The sequence below is a fragment of the Cololabis saira genome, chromosome 9, assembly GCF_033807715.1.
Source record: "Cololabis saira isolate AMF1-May2022 chromosome 9, fColSai1.1, whole genome shotgun sequence".
NCBI classification, from domain to species: domain Eukaryota; kingdom Metazoa; phylum Chordata; class Actinopteri; order Beloniformes; family Belonidae; genus Cololabis; species Cololabis saira.
In genome coordinates this window covers 25,692,075-25,711,967 of record NC_084595.1, presented here as the reverse complement: position 1 = coordinate 25,711,967, position 19,893 = coordinate 25,692,075, and the positions used below count along the sequence as shown (strand labels likewise).

Here is a 19,893-nt window from a genome sequence, read left to right as displayed (position 1 = left end):
TTTTTTTTTTCTTTTTCTTTTGGAGACTTAAAACATGAACACAAAACTATAATCCCAGTTGTAGCTGTATTGCAGCTGATAGTCAAACACACACACACACACACACACACACACACGCACACACACACACACACACACACACACGCACAAGTAAAACCAGCACAGGCAAAACTGCTCCATTTTACCATCATTACACTGCACGGGTCCCTTGCTCCCTTTGGAGCCGTGTTCTGCCTCCGGTGCTACATTTGACGGTTTGTTGAGCGGCACGTAGGTGTGTAGCCTCCGCCACGTTACGTGATCAAACAGCCCAACTGACGCATGGCCAATTATCCTGGCTGCCTCCTCTCATCTCACATTTAAGGAAAGGGAAACTCAAAACGAGGGAGGGAGATGGAAAGAGAGAGATGGAGGGAGGCAGAGACGGGGGAAAAGAAGCGAGCCTAGAGGTGTGTTTATCGAAGAATGGCAGATGCAAAAGCACTCCTCTCCCTGTTCTGCTGGGGAAGCTGGCATGTGCACCGTATTTTTTTTTAAAGTAAACAATTGTTCACACACTTTTTTCTATTTTATTTTTTTTATGGTGAATCTTTACCCTCAGCGAATTGTAAATAGGCCAATATGAAGAAAACAAAGAGAATCTGGGGGGAATTAAGTATCAGAAGTGACATGATATATGAGGGCCTGACTTCCACTCTAGTCTCAGCATATAAAATCACCACATGCTCGATCACGGTGAAGAATTCTACATTGAGGAAAATATTAAGAGAATTCCTTCCTATTTTGTTCCATTGAATACCATATCACTGTGAAACAAGGTTGATAGATTGAATAGGGGAAGGTTTAGCATTCACCATTTCTTTCTCAAAGCCCTGATGTTTTCCTGCTCTCGTTGGCGCTCACTTAAACATGTCGTTACCAGATCTTGAAACTTTTCAAGACCAGGGGTGAGTTTAGTCATACGTGGGATATACCGGTATTATAAATTGCTTTCAGAAGAACCACTTTTTTTTTTTTCAGTAAGAATAAAGGTATGTGCTTTTAGTTGGCAAAGGGGGCAGAGTGGCAGGTGGGAAAGGGGGTGGTAAAAAGAAAGCAATTACAATGAGAACAGCAGTCACTTATAGAGGCCTTGGCTGTGGCTCAGATCACTGCACACTGACATTAGAACAAAAATGTTAAAAATCCAGAGGAAAAACAGACACAATTGGTGTAACAATATTCATAAAGAGGGCAAGGAAAAGGATTTAATCACAGGATGGGAGAACTACTTAAAAAACAGAAAATGAGAGAAATCAGGTTTTAAAAAGTTTCACTTACCAACAGTTGCTCTGGACTTTGCTGAATATTTCTTTATCTTGCTGCTAGGTGCAGTGTTATCCCTTTGTACTGTCTCACATTCTCTCTCCATTTGGGAGGTCAGTTCTTGGGCCACAGTACTGAAGTAGGCCACATTAAGAAAACCAAGGATTGTGTGTGGATCTAGCAGCCTTGAAAGGACTTGGAGCTCCTCTGTGATGGCCTGGGTCAGGTGCGGGACTGCACAGCAGAAATTTGTGGCCAGTCTGTCGAAGCCAGTCTCGCCTCCTGGGCTGATGCACAAGCTTGATTGTAGAATACTCTGCACGTACTTTTGTCTTAAGCTCTGGGCACAGGAATTGAAATTGAAATAAAATCACCGGTGTGCTGCTTTGTCATTTAGGTTCAGGCTTAACCATTATGGTTAAAACTTGCTGTCATTCATGTTCAAACTTAAATAGTAATTAATATTGTACAAGAAACCATGATGGTTAAAACTTGCTGTCATTCATGTTCAAACTTAAATAGTAATTAATATTGTACAAGAAAATAACATATATATATATGTACACAAGAAAAAAAAGAAATAATTCCCCAGTTATTTTACTAATTCTCCATATTTTACTGCACCTGGTAATGTATGAGCACATCCCACTCAGGATAGAGAAAGAACAACTGCTGAAGACAGTGGACCCGTTCAAGGATGATTTGAGTGGACATTTTGGGGGATCTAGTATCATTCAGGCTGCAACACAACATCCGATCCATCAGGTAGTGTCGCAGCTGAAGACGCACAGCATCCCACACATCCTGGATCTTCAAGAAAAAAAAAAAATCACAGTGCAGAGATAATAATCTTAATTTTTACAAATGTAAATCAGGCAAAGCACAAGTATAGACTAGCAAACTAAATATATCTTCCCTAAAATACTCTCAGCATCTAAATTAAGAATGTAATTAAATCAACCTAACATGGAAATAGTGAACTGAATCAAAAATAGCTCGTTACCTCTAATGAAATATCGTCTCTGACTGTATGTACCATGTTGACAGAGGAGCCAGTCAGTTGAGAATGAGAGGAGGAAGCTGAGCAGGACGAAGAGGGGGTACAAGGAAAGCAGACACCACAGTGGGCAGACAGATGCAGCAGTAGCTGAAGTGTCACCTCTTCTTTGGCAAGTTCTTCTGATCCTAGGTACTGTTGCTGAATGGAACAGAGGGATGACAATTAAATTTCACTAGAAAAAGAAAACAATGAACTGATACCAAAAACCACAATTCAATGTCACCCTTATTGAGATGCCCTACCAGAGCTCTGAAGAAGTCTACAAGTTCTGGATGTCCCATGGACACACGCTTGACATTGCTCTGTGCTCTGAAGTTGAACCACTGTAAGCACTCTGTAGGACTCGGTGGACGGTCCCCCGTTCTGGAGTCACCCATCTTGACCTGGAGCTCCTTCAGCTGCTGCTCAATGCTGAGTGGAAAGGAAATATATCATTAGAGACTAATAAACTCAACAGAATGTAAGGTAACTTGAGTCATTGCATGGATCAACAATAACAGAAAGTATCTAGAATGTGACACTATAAATAAACTTTAGTCTGAAATATTACCACACTTGTTTTTAGCTTTTACCTTAAAAGGGATTGTGACATGAAAAACACATTTTTCTTGATTTTTTGTGTTTTGTTGGGTGTCTTGACATCAATTACACCCAAAAAACAACAAACTTTTAACATTCAGTGTATTGTGTGCTTTCTGGGATTTTCCACATAACTATGCAAAAACGGCGCATGTGGTTTGGTGGCGGGTCGTTACGTAACGACCCGCTAAATCACCGCCCCCTCCACCCAGCTCCCTGCCTCCTCTCCTCTCCAGCGCACCATAAAGGCTGATTTATGGTTCCGCGTTACACCGACGCAGAGCCTACGGCGTAGGGTTACGCAGCGACGCGCACCGTATGCTGAACCCTACGGCGTAGGCTCTGCGTGGATTTAACGCGGAACCATAAATGAGGCTTAACACGGAGCTGTTTAGAGCCTCTTTTGTTCTAATCACCGGAGGAAAACTGCTAAGAAGACCCGCGGCCACTGACTGGACTTAAGATAAGGGGACACTGCTGCTTGCATGCCTTTATTTTTATGATTGTTTGCTGTGGTTCGCCCTCCTGCTTTTCCGTGCATGCTTCGCCTGTCGCTCCCGGCTTAACTCTCCGACGCCGCTGTGAGCGTATGGCTGGAGGAGGAGGAGGTTTGGAGGAGGAGCGGCGCAATGATTGACAGGAAAGGGGGGAAAGGAAGCGTTTTTCACGGCGCAAAAAAAACACTGTAATAAAAAGCCAGGAATAGAGTACTAGAGTGAAGTTTTTCTTGTTACACTCTTTTAGACACATTTGAGGGATGTTGGCCAAGACTTTTAATAGTGTTAAAAGCATGTTAAAAATGATGTCACAATACCTTTAAGAAAATAATTGAGTGTATCCAATGGTCATGTCTCCTTTCCATTATCTACATATCCTTCCCTGTCCGCTTGTGATTGGACAAAATATTCATTGTCAACAACTTCTTGGTAATGCAGTCCTGCTGAGCCAGTACGTGCAACCCAGTCTTAAACATGTCCAAATGAAGACAGCGCTGCTGCACCACCAACATGCAAACACTGCGTTAAAGACACAGGGATGTACACACCACATCAAATTCAGGTTACCCTCACTCTCATTCACTGTCTGTACTGTGAGAAGACAGATACAAACGCATCAGCAGTAATGAACACAGACATCGATATATCAGTGTGCGAGTGTGTGCTAAGCATCTGGTGTGAAGTGGCATTACAGGCATCGGCAGGCATCTGAAAAACACACTTCTTGCCATCTCATGTCTTACTCATTCCCTTGATACACAAACTCACTCACACACACACACACACACACACACACACAATTCTTTTGATGTTAACAGACGGCATCAGCTATTCACTTTCCTCTTTAATATGACAGATTAGAAATGACATCCTTGGGCCCGACATGTTTAGTCATCTCCATGCAAATCGATGCATATATATTTAGATGTGAGAGCGTGTCAGACTGTGTGTGTGCATATGTGTGTGTAAGCTGACATACCTGCATAATTAAAGAATGTTTTGATATGAACATTGCTTTTGTGTTCACATGTGATTGTGCGCTTGCAAGCGTACATGTCCACAAGGCTCCATAAATGAATGTATGTAGCTGTGCGTGGCAGTGAGGCTGAAATTATTCATACGACAAGCCATTGGTCGATGAAGTAAAATCAAAACGGAAATAAAGAAATGAAAGAGGGACTTTTCATTATATATTTTAGACTAAACTATTAATTATTCATTTAAAAAATAATCAAAGTTTTAACAACTAGTTGTAAATGTGTGCATCAGAGCTTTTGTGTATGAATGATGATACAAAGCCAAAACGCCTTTCTCTATCAGACAGCCCATCCTCTACATCAGGTCTATAAACTGCCTCCTGCCTGCTTCTGGCCCATGAACACATCCAGATGCCCTGCAATGGCAACACATTAAATAACCGTTCAATCTGACACACTTTTGTTTTTGTGTTTTGTGGGAATAAAATGTTATACACTGTTACGAGCCACTATCCTTTATGCTGAACATTGCCTGAATGTTATTGGTCTATTTTGTGTCCCTTCTTCTGTCTTGTCAACCTTTGCCTTCTTCTTTAGGCAGGCCACATGACTCCGACTTTATTCTCTTGTCACCACCATGCAAATTAACAGAGGCCCTTAATATACAGAGGCAATTTTTTATGTATTTACAGTGATTTGATGCAAGGCAATTTTTGTTAACCACTTGCAGGGCTAGCAAGCTGTTAACTGAATGTAAGCCTTTACAATGAGTGTGTGTGTGTCTAATTCTGTATCACTGTGCTTGATCCTGCTTTTCTTTTATGTTCAGCAGAGGGGGAAGCTATTGCTTCGCGATACACAGTATGAGTGGAGCAAATTGTGCCTGAGCAAAATCAGCATGGCCAAGGACTATCAGTGACAGACTGTGTCTAAAATTAATAAAGATTATTTTGAATAATACAACAGTGTGCTGCAACCTCTGGCTTTGCTTTTTATACATGTATGAGAAAATGTATCACTGAATGCAGTGTACATCTTTTTTTTTTCCTTTTTTTGAAGTTAGATAAAAGAAAATTAAAAATAGATATGTTTTCAAGAATAAATGCAACAGCTGGGAGGTTTAAATAACATCTTTTGAATATATTTCTGTCATTTATCATGTGCTCTAGTGAAATCTTGCTGTGGCATGAATGGCTCCACAGAGCACCGTATGGGCATTTATAGTAAGTCATAAAACATGGATGTTCTTTCAGGGCTCCACCCTGGGTCTTAACGAAGACAGCAGGCTTCAAATGGGTTTCCAAAATGGCTCACTTTTTCACCCACTCTCTGAATCCCATTAAAAACTAAAAGTAGTAAACTATGAACTTAACTTTACATATAAATCTTTACAGCAGAATTTGTGTTATAGCAAGAATACCCACCTTGATAGCTTGCAAACATGCCTTTCTGTACCTAAACACGCCCACTACACAGACACAACAAAAAAGAAACTGTTCACTTACAAGCTGTATGAAGCCATCACTTTAGACAAAATGAAGAATATTTTTGGATTTCATAGTTTCATTCATGAGTTGCCCAGAAATCAATACACTGTCATGGCTATAGCAACAACACTTAACTCCTTCTCCCTCGACTCTTTGATTTCTTTCTCCTCAAAACTCTACTTTCCTAATTTCCTTTTATTTACTTTCGCCTTTCAATTACCCCTCCGCAGGGTCCTGTGCTGCAAGTTATAAAGTCAGTGTGGATGGTCTACTTCAAGAAGTCCATCCAAATCTCTACAATGCAGTGACCTTTTGGCCACTGGTGTGAATGCTACCTGCAGCCTAATCAACTTGGTAGGATTAGCTCCAAACCCAATGACTTCAACTGCCAGCAGCTCAGGTACCAAAGAAAGAGACAGAGGAGGAAGGTAAAAATGGGTAAAAAACAGAGCAGTCACAGAAAATAAAGCCATTCAGCTTTCTGTGCAAAGACAACAATGGACTAACTCTTAATGGCAAAAACGCCAGAACAGAACTCAACAAAGGACCAAGAGAATGAGAAAAGAGGTAGAGGAAACTAGGAGGAAAGAATTCTTTAGGCCTCTTGACAAATATGTCAATCATCTTAGTCTTACTGACACACACACACACACGCACGCACGCGCGCACGCGCGCACGCGCGCACACGCACACGCACACGCACACGCACACACACACACACACACACACACTTACAATTCCACTGCTGAAGTGAAATTTAATTGTTTTTCAGAACAGTTCAGCTAGACAGTCGACACCGTAACCGTGCTCCCGCCAACCTTCCCCACTTCTCGAGAGAGGGAGAGAAACTGGAGGTCTTTTATTAGATATGATGGCACATTTCACAGCTCCCTGACTTACAGAAACCCAATCCTGCGATTAGTCAGCGCTTTGACGTTATCTTAAGTTCCTTGTCAGAATTAATTTAGTGTGGGTGGGCTGCTGTGGTGCTGTCTGTCTGTCGTGCTCCACTTCCCTGCGCTCGCTTACAGGAGGGGTGTGTGTGTGTGTGTGTGTGGTGGTGGTGGATGGGGGGGGTGCGGGAAGATCATTTTCAAATAAGCACAAGCTCCAGTTAGTTCCAGAGCGGCCACCTGAGAACTAAATATCACCTCCATCAAAAGCTTCCATTCTGGGAGGAGGAAGAGGACTGAATGGGCTTGAATGAACAGCCTGTAAACAAATCCCGCCTTGACCCAGCCCCTCGCCCACTTAGTGCCCTCAGCCACCTCACCTGGCAAATGATACCAGAGAGCTGATCCAGCTGATATACTGACCTAACATGTGCCACACACAGCCGAACACAGAATCAACTACATAATCCAAGAACTCCTGACCATCACTGTTGTTTGCTTGCCAGCCTACCAAAGAAACCTTTAGATTCTCAGCTTCAGTTATCCAACACCCTGATTGTAGGAATCGACCATACACATGAAATCAGAGGAGGCACTGATGCGGGACACTGATCAAGATTGACAGGTGACTCGTGAGAGGCATTTGCAATGCCAGTGAGAAACTAGAGACCTTACTTTAGTCTCCATCCCTGTGCTGACACTTCATTAGAGGTCTTTTCCTGGTGGCCTACCCCATCCGGCCCCTCTCCACGTCTACTCCTGCACTGTCCCATCTGATGAAAATTAATGGATTACAGCATTTCAATTTGGGGGCACCGGCTCCGTTGTCAGCCTATCTTAATCTTCTTCAATTAGAGAGTAGCTCTCAGCCAGATCTCTGACATCTGAGAACAGGGAACAGGCCAGTAACTGTGACCCATAAACAGGCTGAAGTCCTTCACAGGTGTAGGCAGCTCTATTTCCTCCATCTATCGGTTTCTCTTTCCTGTCCTCCACTTCCGTAATTTGTCCCGGACACTGATAAGCCAGTTGTACAGCAGGTGAGTAAGCTGCGGATGTAAGTACACATATCTGCAGCCCACCCTGGTTGAGGCAAAAGAGAGACCTCAGAATATTTGATTTGCTTGGATGTGTTCTCACAGGAAGCGGCTTGTCTGGAAGTAGTGTGCGGGAAAGTTAGCTGCAGTCTGACAGAGACACTGCCCAGTGGTCCCCCACGGCGAGAGGAGGATTGCCTTATTTTTAGCCCCATTCTCCATTATCTGGATGCTTTGTTCTCATAATGGTTATCCCTCTCCCATCTGCAGGAACACAAAATAACCCTTTAATGCTTAGAAAGCAGAAAAATGGCCCGGCCTTCAGTAATAAGCCTTGAATTACCTACCCAAGGGTTTTCGTTTCAAGATGTGGAATCTTCAATTATTATGTTCCCATTTAGAAGGAGGAAGGGAGAAAAAGAGAAAAGGGGAGGGAGACAGTGAGCGAGAGTGAAGAAGGGATGAGTCCTAAACACTAATGGTGTCAGAGTGAGGCTTTGTTCACTTGCTACATTTAGCCTGTCCTTCATCATCTGCCCTCAGCCGCACAACGCTACCAACGATAAAAGACCTGAAATATAGATTTCTCTTTTTCTTCCAATGCCCCCCTGTCCCTGTACTTATTAATCTAACTATCAGCATCTACCGCAAAAGACATCTATATCTCATATGGGTATAAAAAAATTGATAAATACTTATATAAATATACTTGTTTACCTTAAAATGCAAAAGATTCTTGATAACTATTTTAAAGAATTATCCTAATTTTAGGATCACAGTAAGATATTTGTTCAAATCTGATGAGGATCTCTTTATGAATTTCAAAAGAATCATTGAAAATGAGTTCAGTGATGAAAAAAAAAGAAAAAAGAAAGAAATCCAGGTCCAAGCAATAACAGATCGAGCCCAGTGCATACAACCAATTGTGCACAAACATTACAAACTAGTCTACCGTATTCAAGGGAAATCTGAATTCCCGCTGAAATCTAAGTGGTCAAATCAAAGTAAAAGCTTTCTACTCTCAAGAAAAGAAAAGCCATTTTGGTCCAAATCTCTAGACAACAACCAAAACACATTTAACACAGCAAAATGATGTTAGTAAGATAAAATAATTAAAGCAAACACAAAGCTTTAATTATGTTTTGTTGAAAGTTCTGTCATGTGGTGGTGTCGCGTTCTCACACCGACTTCCATATAATAAAGGACTTTTCTTGCTTTCATTCACCAGACATCCAGAAGAAATCAAAAGCTTCACCAGAAAATAATCCCTCAAAATCATACTTGCCTGAACAAGGTTACTGTTGGTGCTATTTGGGGTGGTGAAAAGGAAATAAACGCAACTGAGGAATAAAAAATAACTGAAAAGTGATTTATTACACTCCCATCATTTCTACACCTCTTTCTAACCTGCTTGCATTGAGATTGAGTTTCTCCTCAGTGTCTTTGAGAAGCTGTTCAAAGTCCAGATCACTGGAAACCCCTGGCAGCAGTATCCCCACAAAGGCGTGGTCCTCAGGAAAATCCCCCGGCCATTCCATAATGCTCTGAAAAAGAAAGAATTAGTCTCATACCACTGAAAGCATTATCTTTGATGTATACAGTCTCTTAAAACAAAGTAATGCAAAAGGCATCACCAACATCAGGATTGTTTAACTAATGGAATATAGTATTCCAGAAACTCTGTGTGATTATAATCACAATAATATGATCTTTCACAATTTTATTTAGAATAAACTACCCTATTTTACCATAAACACTTGAAACAAAAGAAACCCTGACAAAAAAAAAAGTCACCCTTCCTTTTTCTCTGAAAATAATTTAAGGTAGGAGGGCCCCTGATTATTATGCATTGCCTCAACCTCCCTCCATTTCCACCTACTGCCACAGTAGAAAAAAAGACTTAATAAACAAATAATGAGGTGAGATGCTCTTCATTTGAGACTCTAAATAAACAACTCAGCTCCTTAGGTCTCTTCCTCCCTCCCCTCCCACCCCGTGATGCTTAACACTCGTGCTAACAGTCAATCCCGTGTCGGTGCCGCACTGCTGGGTCTCATATCAGTATTGTCATCAGCGCAAGTCAAGTGGAAGGTAATGGAGAGTGTCTGTGTCAATTTGGCTTTCTCACACTCCGCCTCTCGCCCCTTCCTCGTCATCTGCTCTGATTTTAATAATCCCTGTCAAACTCCAAGCAGCTCGCCGCACGCCGCTCTGCTTCTTTGCTGCTGCATACAGTCTATGCCACTCTTTCTGACAGGAGAGACAGGAAGCTCAACATTCATTTAGCCTGCACAAAGGGAGCCCTGTCCAGCTGGACAAATATTATTTTCCTCCGCTGACAGCCTCACCAGTTAAGCTTGTCCTTTATTACTTCTCCCTCTCGTGTTCTCTCTTACAGCTTCCCCTCATCATCACGCTCCCTCTGTGCCACTGTCTGAAATGGGTCTAAACACAGTCATGGCTGAAAAGGAGGAAGATTTTCTATACATGGATTAGGGACTCAACATTGTAATTATTATAAACTAAGCGAGGCAGTGTGTGTGATTTTGAGCAGTCTCCATTTTTGTGTGTGTTGTATACAACGCCCCACTGATCTCTAGGTGTAGAAAAAACACACAGACAGATGGACAGTGGGTTTGAAGGTCCACGCTGTAATGTCTGTTGGTTGTCTACCTCCTGGTCTGCCGACATATCATCTGTTTTCCTGAGCATAAGTGTGTACATATAAGTGAATGTGTGCTATGATTCACCAGGCAGCACACGGGGCCTCATTAGTACTACACCTTAAATCATCCAGTCTCCATTGTCCTGTCATTAGCTCTTTAAGAAGCAGATGTTAGACGAGCCCCTGTGTGTTTCAAGACGTTGCAACAGGGACAACTGGGCCAGGCGCTGAGATGATGCCTGCCTGAGACACTGAGACATCAACCCCACCACTATTAGAACGTAAGAAGAAACACACACACACACACACACACACACACACACACACACACACACACACACACACACACACACACACACACACACACACACACACACACACACACACACACACACACACACACACACACACACACACACACACACACACACACACACACACACACACACACACACACACACACACACACACACACACACTTCACTGTCCTATCTCTCTTGCTGCTGCCTGTCTATTCCAGCTAGGCTAACATAGAGGCCCATTTACAGTAATGAGTTTGTCCTGAAATATTTAGCAGCATATCCCCCAGGCTGCCGCTTTAAAACCACTCAGAGCATGTCAAGTTAAAGTCAACATTATTTTAAAGCGGGTACCTAACAGTCTGCTGTTAAGGAAACATAATAAATTAAACAGGTACATTCTCTAAGATCACAACTGTTCTGAAATATCTCATGCGTACCCTGGGGAGAGCTTCTCTGTGAGTGTACAGCCAAGTGGTCCCAATACATTACGCAGCTTTTGACTGATTATTTTCTTTAAAATATGTGAAGCAGCTCCGAACAGGACTTCAGATCCAATATTAGATTTATCCTAACTGTTTCACCTGATGTGACGTTTATATGGCATAAAATCTGACAAGTATTTGTCACTTTTTTCTTTGCTAAAGAAGAGCAGTTTATCCTCTTAAAAAGAAAAAAAAATCTCATGTCAAACTGTTTAAGAACAGTTATGTAACAACTTGTGTCAGTGTAGTAAATGCCATTATGATTATCTATGCACTGAGGGATTGAATAATACATGACTCAATCCTATTATTACTTGTTGTGTTTTTTTGTGGCGTAATCACAATAATTTAAGAGTTTTAAAGTACCCTGAGCGATGAACTACTGACAGCCCTGGAAGACAATATTGTGACACCTTGAGCAGATCATAATATGTAACGCAGTACTTTATAACTACCATGTTTTTAATATACTTACTTTGCTTTTTTTTTTTTTTTTACACTTTTACCTTTTATAAATGCTAAACAAGTATTTATTTTACAACAAAAATAATTCAGATATTAGCTGAATTTAATTAAGTAGTTCATAAAAAAACTATGAAAATGTCAATGAGCTATAGAATAAAACCCTTGTAGGATATTTTGATTCATCAGTACACCAGAAATATTCTTGATATCTGGTTTTCATTTGGAAACATTCACATACATTACTGACTGAGCAAAGGTCTGAGGCACGCCAAATCGTGTTGTTTCATCAAACGTTTAATTACCGTACATCCATTGTTAGTTCTCTGCTACTTTAAGATAGAAACACAAAATACATTAACCTGGCTCTCCTGAATCTAAAAACAATAGAATCCTAATTAATATGATCGCAAACATCTGTATGGGGCTGTCTCCTTAAAAAGAGTAAAATCTGTGTTTAAATCTGTGATTCTCAATATGTTTCTCCCAAGACAGCCGCTCATCAAGTGTGACACCGAGCAATTTAGCCCCTTGAACCTGTTCAATACCTGAACCTTTGAATGATAAGACCAACTGATTGTTATTATTAGCAGCATGTTTGGCTCCAAACATGATGCTTTTAGTCTTTGCCGCATTCAAAACCAATTTAGGGTGCGTCCCAATTCTCCCCCTCGCCCTCGTTTTCTTCACTACCCCTAAATTTTGCGCGTTCCCGTGAGGGTAGTGGTGTCCCAATTCCTCTTTTCACCTAGGGGGAGGGGGCATAACGAGGGCTAGGGGCTCAGAATAGCCCCTTCACGTCGAGTGATTTCACATGCTGACTTCGTGAGCGAGGGGGTATAACAATTTCCCAGAATGCTTTTCGTCGTCATTTGCGGACTGGATCCAAAAAAAAAAACATGGTGGACATTTCTTATTTTTTTTGTGAATAAAATCAATATTTTGAGTTAGTTTCTGCATAAAAATGTGTTTTGATTACATTTCTAGCGACAAATATATATTTTACTTTCATAATATTCACTTAGTGAATGTACATAATCCCTTTTTTGTCTGTTGTTCGCGAAGATCGCCTCGGAAAAAAAGGCTGTTAGGTTACGCCGTAGTTTACGTAACCTACGCCGTAGGCTGCGTACCGTACGCAGTAGGCTACGTAACCTACGCCGTAGGCTACGTAACCTACGCCGTAGGCTATGTAAGCTATGCCGTAGGCTACGTAACGTACGCCGTTGGCTCTGCGTCGATTTGACTCGCCGACCGAGGGCAAACAGACAGACTCGTCTCAGATTGTGACCAAGGGAGCAAGCATTTTTTTGTGAGAAATAGAGAGAAATAATCCTGTGACTCGTCAGATTTGTTTTGGATGTTTCTGATATAATAGTTTTCAGAAACCACAAAGTAATCCAGCTGTTATTTGGGTAATTTACACACTTTCAGATAAAGTTGCCGAAGATCACGCCAGAATAAAGGGATTTATGGTTCCGCGTTACACCAACGCAGAGCCTATGGCGTAGGTTACGTAACCTACGCCGTAAGCTCTGCGTCGATGTACGTGGGGACGCGCGCCGTACGCCGTACCCTACGCCGAAGGCTCTGCGTCGATTTAACGCGGACCTAAGCTCCGGAGCCGGCAGACAGAAATCTCGAAATTTTGGAGCAAATTTCTTAACAGGCGTAGCTACAACTATTAGATTTTATTTATTAAACCAACATCTTCCTAAATGATTTATTTCAGCCAGCGTAATTCTCAACAGAACTGCGGGTTTCTCTCCCGGGACGACGGAGCAGCTTGACCCGGCGATCACGTCTGTTCTCGGGCTGTGAGCTGCTGCTGCTCCCCGGGGCCGGTGGCTCTTCTCATCTCCGAAAACATTGAGTCAAATTTCTTAACAGGGGTTATTTTGATGAACTGAGCCCAGGTTGGGGATCTTAACGGTTACTTTTACGCCTAAAAAAATATCAAAACTTAATAAAGTGCCATATTAACAGCGCTACAGCTGAAATTAAAACAGCTTTTGGCTCTCAGCTTCCTGATCAGGGTAGGGATGAAAACGAGGGGGAGTAGGAGAAATGGGACAGGCACCTGGGCCAAGTGCCCTAGATTTCAAGTGCCCTAAAATCTCCCCCTTCTTTTTTAGGGGGTAGGGAAGAAAAGAAGGGCGAGTGAAGAAAAGAAGGGTGAGTGAAGGAGAATTGGGATTGGGCCTTATTCTCGCATATCCATTGAAGTATTAGTTGTAGTTCTGATTGAAGTGTGTTCCTTAACTCTGTCATATTATTTGATGCATAATATTTGTATCATCTGCGAAAAGTGTAGCACTGCACTTATCCAAAGCATAGGGCATGTCCTTAGTGAAAGTTGCGAAGAGTAGCGGCCCAAGGCAACTCCCCTGGGGCACGCCACACTGCACATACTTTGGGGAGGAAAAACTACCATTGAAAAATACAGACTGCGTCCTATTGGACAAGTAGCTATTCATCCATTTAAATTGCTGTTGGACAAAACCCATATGCAGCTAGTTTTGCTAATAATATCCCATGGTCAACAATATCAAATGCTGCGCTAAAGTCAATCAAAACAGCTCCAACCATCATTTTCCTGTCAATATACGCTGAAAAATTGTCAATCATTTCTGTCAGTGTAGTACATGTAGAGTGGTCTGCCCACGGACCACTTTTATGTAGCACTTGTACTTATAACATTGCAAAACAGAAAGTATAGGCTATGAATATCTAGGTTCTGAGGAGCAAGAAAGAATATAATGTATCGTAAACAACTGACACGTTTATTGTAGTAACACAAAATAAAATAGAGCTCTTTTCTTAAAAAAATAAAAATAAAATAAAGAATTCCCTTCTAAGATTTTTCCAGTTCTTTTTGTACTGGTAAATGTTCTTTTGGAGTTTCTTGTTCTTTTCCGTGTCTCTTATGTATGTACACTACCCGGGTAGGTATAAGTGTAGGTGTTACGGTATTTTCTTAGCTGGGAAATCCTGAGTTCAAGCTGATCTTGTCAATCCCTGCAGCAGCTGGCCAGTCTACTGGCAGGAACCTCCAAAGCATCGTCCGTGGGTTCTATAATACATCCATGGGTCTGCCTTATACGCATGCTGACAATCAGAATTCAATCCATTCAAAAAGAAATTGTGACAAATTTGTTCAAAGACAACTTTTTATGATATATGATATAATTTTATGATATATGATACTTAAAACATCCCTCAAGATACAGAATTATCCCACAAACATGGGTGTAAATTGACAGTTTAAGGGTAATCTGTGTGAACTGCAGACCAGCTGACTTTCAAGGCTGATTTATGGTTCCGCGTTACACCAACGCACACCCTACGCCGTACCCTACGGCGTACCCCCTACGTCGATTTAACGCAGACCATAAATCAAGCTTTAGCTGCTTGCAGAGTTGCATGGTCACTAGGGTTGCCACCCGTCCCGTAAAATACGGAATTGTCCTTTATTTGAGAAAAAAATGTTGCGTCCCGTATTGAACTAATACGGGACACGATTTGTACCGTATTTTCATTAACTTTTACACCATATTCTAGTTGAATTATTGAAATAAATTAACTTTTACACCATATTCTAGTTGAATTATTGAAATAAGTTAACTTTTACACCATATTATAGTTGAATTATTGAAATAAATTAACTTTTACACCATATTCTAGTTGAATTATTGAAATAAATTAACTTTTACACCATATTCTAGTTGAATTATTGAAATAAGTTAACTTTTACACCATATTCTAGTTGAATTATTGAAATAAATTAACCTTTACACCATATTCTAGTTGAATTATTGAAATAAATTAACTTTTACACCATATTCTAGTTGAATTATTGAAATAAGTTAACTTTTACACCATATTCTAGTTGAATTATTGAAATAAATTAACCTTTACACCATATTCTTCACCTGTAAATTTACATCTTGGCTGATGTGGACATACATAGCATGAGGCTATTTCAGCTATTTCAGTTGCTAGTATGGTTGTCTGTCTCTACAGTCATGCAAGTTCAATGCTATTAAAGCACTTTAAACTTTAAATCAAAGCATTTTGTTTTTTCATATAAAATAAACACATTTTTATTCAGTGTAGATGTTTTGGGGCTTTTTTTTTTGGCTCCTGCGCTGCTGAAATCAGGGTGTCCCTTATTTCTATTTCTGAAAGGTGGCAACCCTGATGGTCACATGACCAGACACGGCTCTGTCAGATTACAGCGGCCTGTGTTTACGATAAACGCTGATGGCTCAGCAGCACCCAAAATGAAAACACATTTAATTGTCCTGGCATTTAACCGAAATAGAGCTTCTTACCTTTTACGTGCTACTCGTTAATCCCCCTTGGTGCTAATCCATTATTGGCAGAGGAAATGCGACCAACATCATTCCCTTCGAGCGGATACTTGTCCACAACAGTGATTTGTAATTACAACGAAACGAAGCCACCATGTCATTTTAATATTACTATAGTGACTAAACGCGTATTCGTTGTCTGTCACAATATATAACTCTTACAAGGAGCAGTTTTTGTTAATAGACGTGTGATTTCATGACCAGTACCTCTAGCAGAAGTCCCGTTAATGGTTATAGGCTATAAACTGATCAAATATTCGCCTCATACAGTCTTTGATATTGTAATTGATAACATTCGGTTGTTTTTTATTAGTTCGGGAGGCAGAAAGCGTCCGTGGCAACGACCCGGAAGTAGCTCCATAAAAACTTCCGCCTGATGGGAAATACCAACTAATAAATCCCGAGGGGGTAAAGGAAATATATGTTACAAAATAACACATCACCCTAACTAAAAGTTTGGTCAAGTATCATATATTCTGTTATAGTATAGTTTATTACACGTTTTAGTTCCAATATATTGTCGTTCAAATGTTTATAATACAAATAAAAAACATTACTACTTGACAACGTCCACTCCGTCAGAGATGGTTCATTCCACCGCGAAGCTGCAGGCGCACTTGTGCGGGTAAGTTAGTAGGAGAAGCGTCGAAAGTAAATGTACTGTTAGTTTACCCTAAGGATTAAAGTCATTAATGCTTGTTTGTTAGGGAGACAAACATCAGTTGGATGTCTGTTAAACGCGGGATATTTTTGTCACTTTGGATTTGACTGCTGTCTTTGTTGGGGGCATGACAAAGGTACTTTCAGTCAGCTGTGTTTTCATTTTCCAGTTACATACTGTTATACTGTCATACTGTTGTATGGCCAAGGCTGATGTTGGAAAGTTGCAAAAGCTGTGAACTGCTGATCATAAGTTAAACTGCTTAAGTGAAACAACCAGTACTCGAGTTGTAAAAAAAAATCAGGGGGGATGGTGGATTTTATCATATGGGGACAGATAATTTGTGCTGATTACAATATAATATATTACAAATAATAGCACTGACCAAAACACCTGCAGAAATACTGCAGGAATGACATAGCAGCAGTTAAATGCAGCCTTCTGTAAGCTTTAAATATCCACTGGGCTTACATCAAATACATCAAAACACAAAAATAAAAACAGTTTTCTGAACTTATCAATATGATTCTGTCCTTCACAGGATAAGTAAAATGGATCACTGCAAAAACTCAAAATAAGAATATTTGTCCTATTTCTAGTTAAAATGTCTCATTTTAGTAAATAAAAATCTCATTACACTTAAAACAAGACTCATAACTGGAAAAAACAACAATTTCCCCCTGTTTCAAGTAGATTTTCACTTAAAATAAGTAGAAAAAGCTGCCAGTGGAACAAGATTTTTTTGCTTGTAATAAGAAGATAAATCTTGTTCCACTGGCAGATTTTTCTACTTATTTCAAGTGAAAATTTACTTGTAACAGGTGAAAATTGTCAAATAAGTTATTTTTCTGGTGATGACTCTAAATGTTGAAATAGCAGTAAAACCACATTCATTGATGAAATGACATAAGGGATGGAAAGGGGGGATGGCAGTTTTACAGGGGGGATGATTTGGACCGTTTTTATTTCAGGAGGGATGCCATCCCCCCTCATCCCCCCTCAACTCCAGTACTGGAAACAACACAGCATCCAATCATATTTGATATGGTGAGCAGGACTAAGTAGACTGACTCATTGTCACAACATGGACTGCAAGAGCTTAATTTTTAAAAACTACACAAGGCAAGGAAAGTTTACTTGTATAGCACATTTCATGTACAAAACATTTGGTGTTGGTGTGAACCTGCCGTTGATTCTCTGATGATTGTGACTCACATTCTTAGACTGATAACAAACTCAAACAGGTTCTTCCTCCATGTGTGGTACATTTGTCTGTGTATAGTTTTTATGTTTCAGCATTTATTTATTTATTTTTTATTTATTTATTTGCACAATGACAACAGTACTTTTTTTTTTATCATACAAGGACAAATAATTTGTGCAGGAGAGGAAAAGAAGCCCGAAGGGCTTATAAAAAATCCTCCCACTCAATACAAAATCACCAAAACAAATCAATCAATAGAAAAAGAATAGAAAGGAAAAGAATAGGTAAAAGAAACAAAGAAAAATACAATAAACACCCAAACAAAAATATCCATGAAATGGCAATTCCATTTTAGTACGAATAGCCTGTTAATTTTGTCTATATAAAAGATACCCCATTAAGTTGGTCCTAAACATTTTTAAGGATGACACTAACTTAAGAGATCTATCTAAACCAGGGGTCAGCAACCCGCGGCTCTAGAGCCGCATGCGGCTCTTTAGCGCCGCCCTAGTGGCTCCTGGAGCTTTTTCAAAAATGTTTGACCTTTTTTTTTCTTCATTTTTTCTTTTTTTTCTTTTTTTCCTTTTTTCTTCTTTTTTTCCTTTATTTCTCTTTTTTTCTTTCTTCTTTTTAATCTCGACATTTCGACTTTTTAACTTTTTTCTCGAAATTTTGACTTTTTTCTCGACATTTCGACTTTTTTCTCGACATTCCAGCTTTTTTCTCAACATTTTGACTTTTTTCTTGACATTACAGCTTTTTTCTCAACATTTTGACTTTTTTCTCGACACTTCGACTTTTTTCTCGACATTCCAGCTTTTTTCTCAACATTTTGACTTTTTTCTTGACATTTCAACTTTTTTCCCAAAATTTTGACTTTTTTCTCAACATTTCGACTTTTTTCTTGACATTTCGACTTTTTTCTTGACATTTCGACTTTTTTCTTGACATTTCGACTTTTTTCCCAAAATTGTACTTCAAAATTAATCTTGACATTTCGCCTTTTTTCTCGAGATTTAGACTTTTTTCTCGAAGTGCATAATGAAAAAAAAAAATCTTCCCCAAGTTATAACTAATATAGAAAAATGCAGCATGTGTTGTCTTCATTCTAAGGCTGATACAAGACTTTTCATTTTTCATTCATTGCGGCTCCTAGACATATTAGTTTTTTGTGTTTTTGGTCCAATATGGCTCTTTCAACATTTTGGGTTGCCGACCCCTGATCTAAACAGTTCCAGAGTTGAGGGCCATGGAATTTGATAAAGGGAAGCATCTATGTGCACTTTTTGTTTCTTTCAGACTTTGATTGTTGTTTTTTTTATTTGAAGCTATTATTTCATTTAGGCCATTATTATTGATACTATTGGATATGTGTATTAGCAAACTTGTTTTTCTGTGGATATGTACGTATGGGAAGATTAGGTTTGTGTGTCTCTGTGTTTTTACAGGATAATGTGTGTATGTTTGCAGTATAATAATAAATGTAATGTGAATAATATGATGCAGCCTTCACAGTTACAAACTCTGAACCCAAATAAATATTTAAAAAATATTTTGAACCAACCTTTATGGTAGAGCTCCCTACCACCACCCCTGCCGCCATCATCACCATTGTGCAAATATAAAAGGAAGAAATATGCAATAGTCAACGTTTGAAGTGGATCCAAAACACATTTACTCATGTTATGTAATAATTTTGAACAATAATCGTTCTTCTCTTGGGACAACTTTGATGAAATGTTTTGATCCACTTCAAATGTTAACTACTATATTTTCATAAAAGAGTGATTCAGCCTCCCACATACTTATATATAAATATGGTAAAGGTTCACTAAAGCTACCATGATGGGAAATTTTAGCCCTGCACCTTACTAAGAAACTTTGTGGGTTCTTCCACTTGTTGGTTTTG

The 19,893-nt window shown here is 39.9% G+C and overlaps 2 protein-coding genes across 6 annotated transcripts in view; one reads left to right on the top strand and one right to left on the bottom strand.

Moving 5' to 3' along the window:
• kiaa0825 (KIAA0825 ortholog) overlaps positions 1-16,448 on the bottom strand; it is a 135,083-nt gene extending 118,635 nt beyond the window's left edge. For 2 of the 3 annotated variants that reach the window (XM_061728958.1, XM_061728960.1), the window contains exons 1-6: positions 16,081-16,448; positions 9,243-9,379; positions 2,608-2,776; positions 2,309-2,503; positions 1,930-2,115; positions 1,321-1,645 (exon numbers count right to left, since the gene is read on the bottom strand). In XM_061728958.1, the coding sequence (XP_061584942.1) occupies positions 1,321-1,645; positions 1,930-2,115; positions 2,309-2,503; positions 2,608-2,776; positions 9,243-9,373 (1,006 nt within the window). In that variant the 5' untranslated portion in view covers positions 9,374-9,379; positions 16,081-16,448. Of the gene's footprint in view, positions 1-1,320; positions 1,646-1,929; positions 2,116-2,308; positions 2,504-2,607; positions 2,777-9,242; positions 9,380-10,618; positions 10,752-16,080 lie in introns of all 3 variants that reach the window. The other variant, XM_061728959.1, reaches the window with a different exon arrangement.
• A 279-nt stretch (positions 16,449-16,727) lies between these two features.
• slf1 (SMC5-SMC6 complex localization factor 1) overlaps positions 16,728-19,893 on the top strand; it is a 42,928-nt gene continuing 39,762 nt past the window's right edge. For 2 of the 3 annotated variants that reach the window (XM_061729950.1, XM_061729948.1), the window contains exon 1: positions 16,762-16,916. The gene's annotated coding sequence lies outside the window, so the exon portion shown is untranslated. The other variant, XM_061729949.1, reaches the window with a different exon arrangement.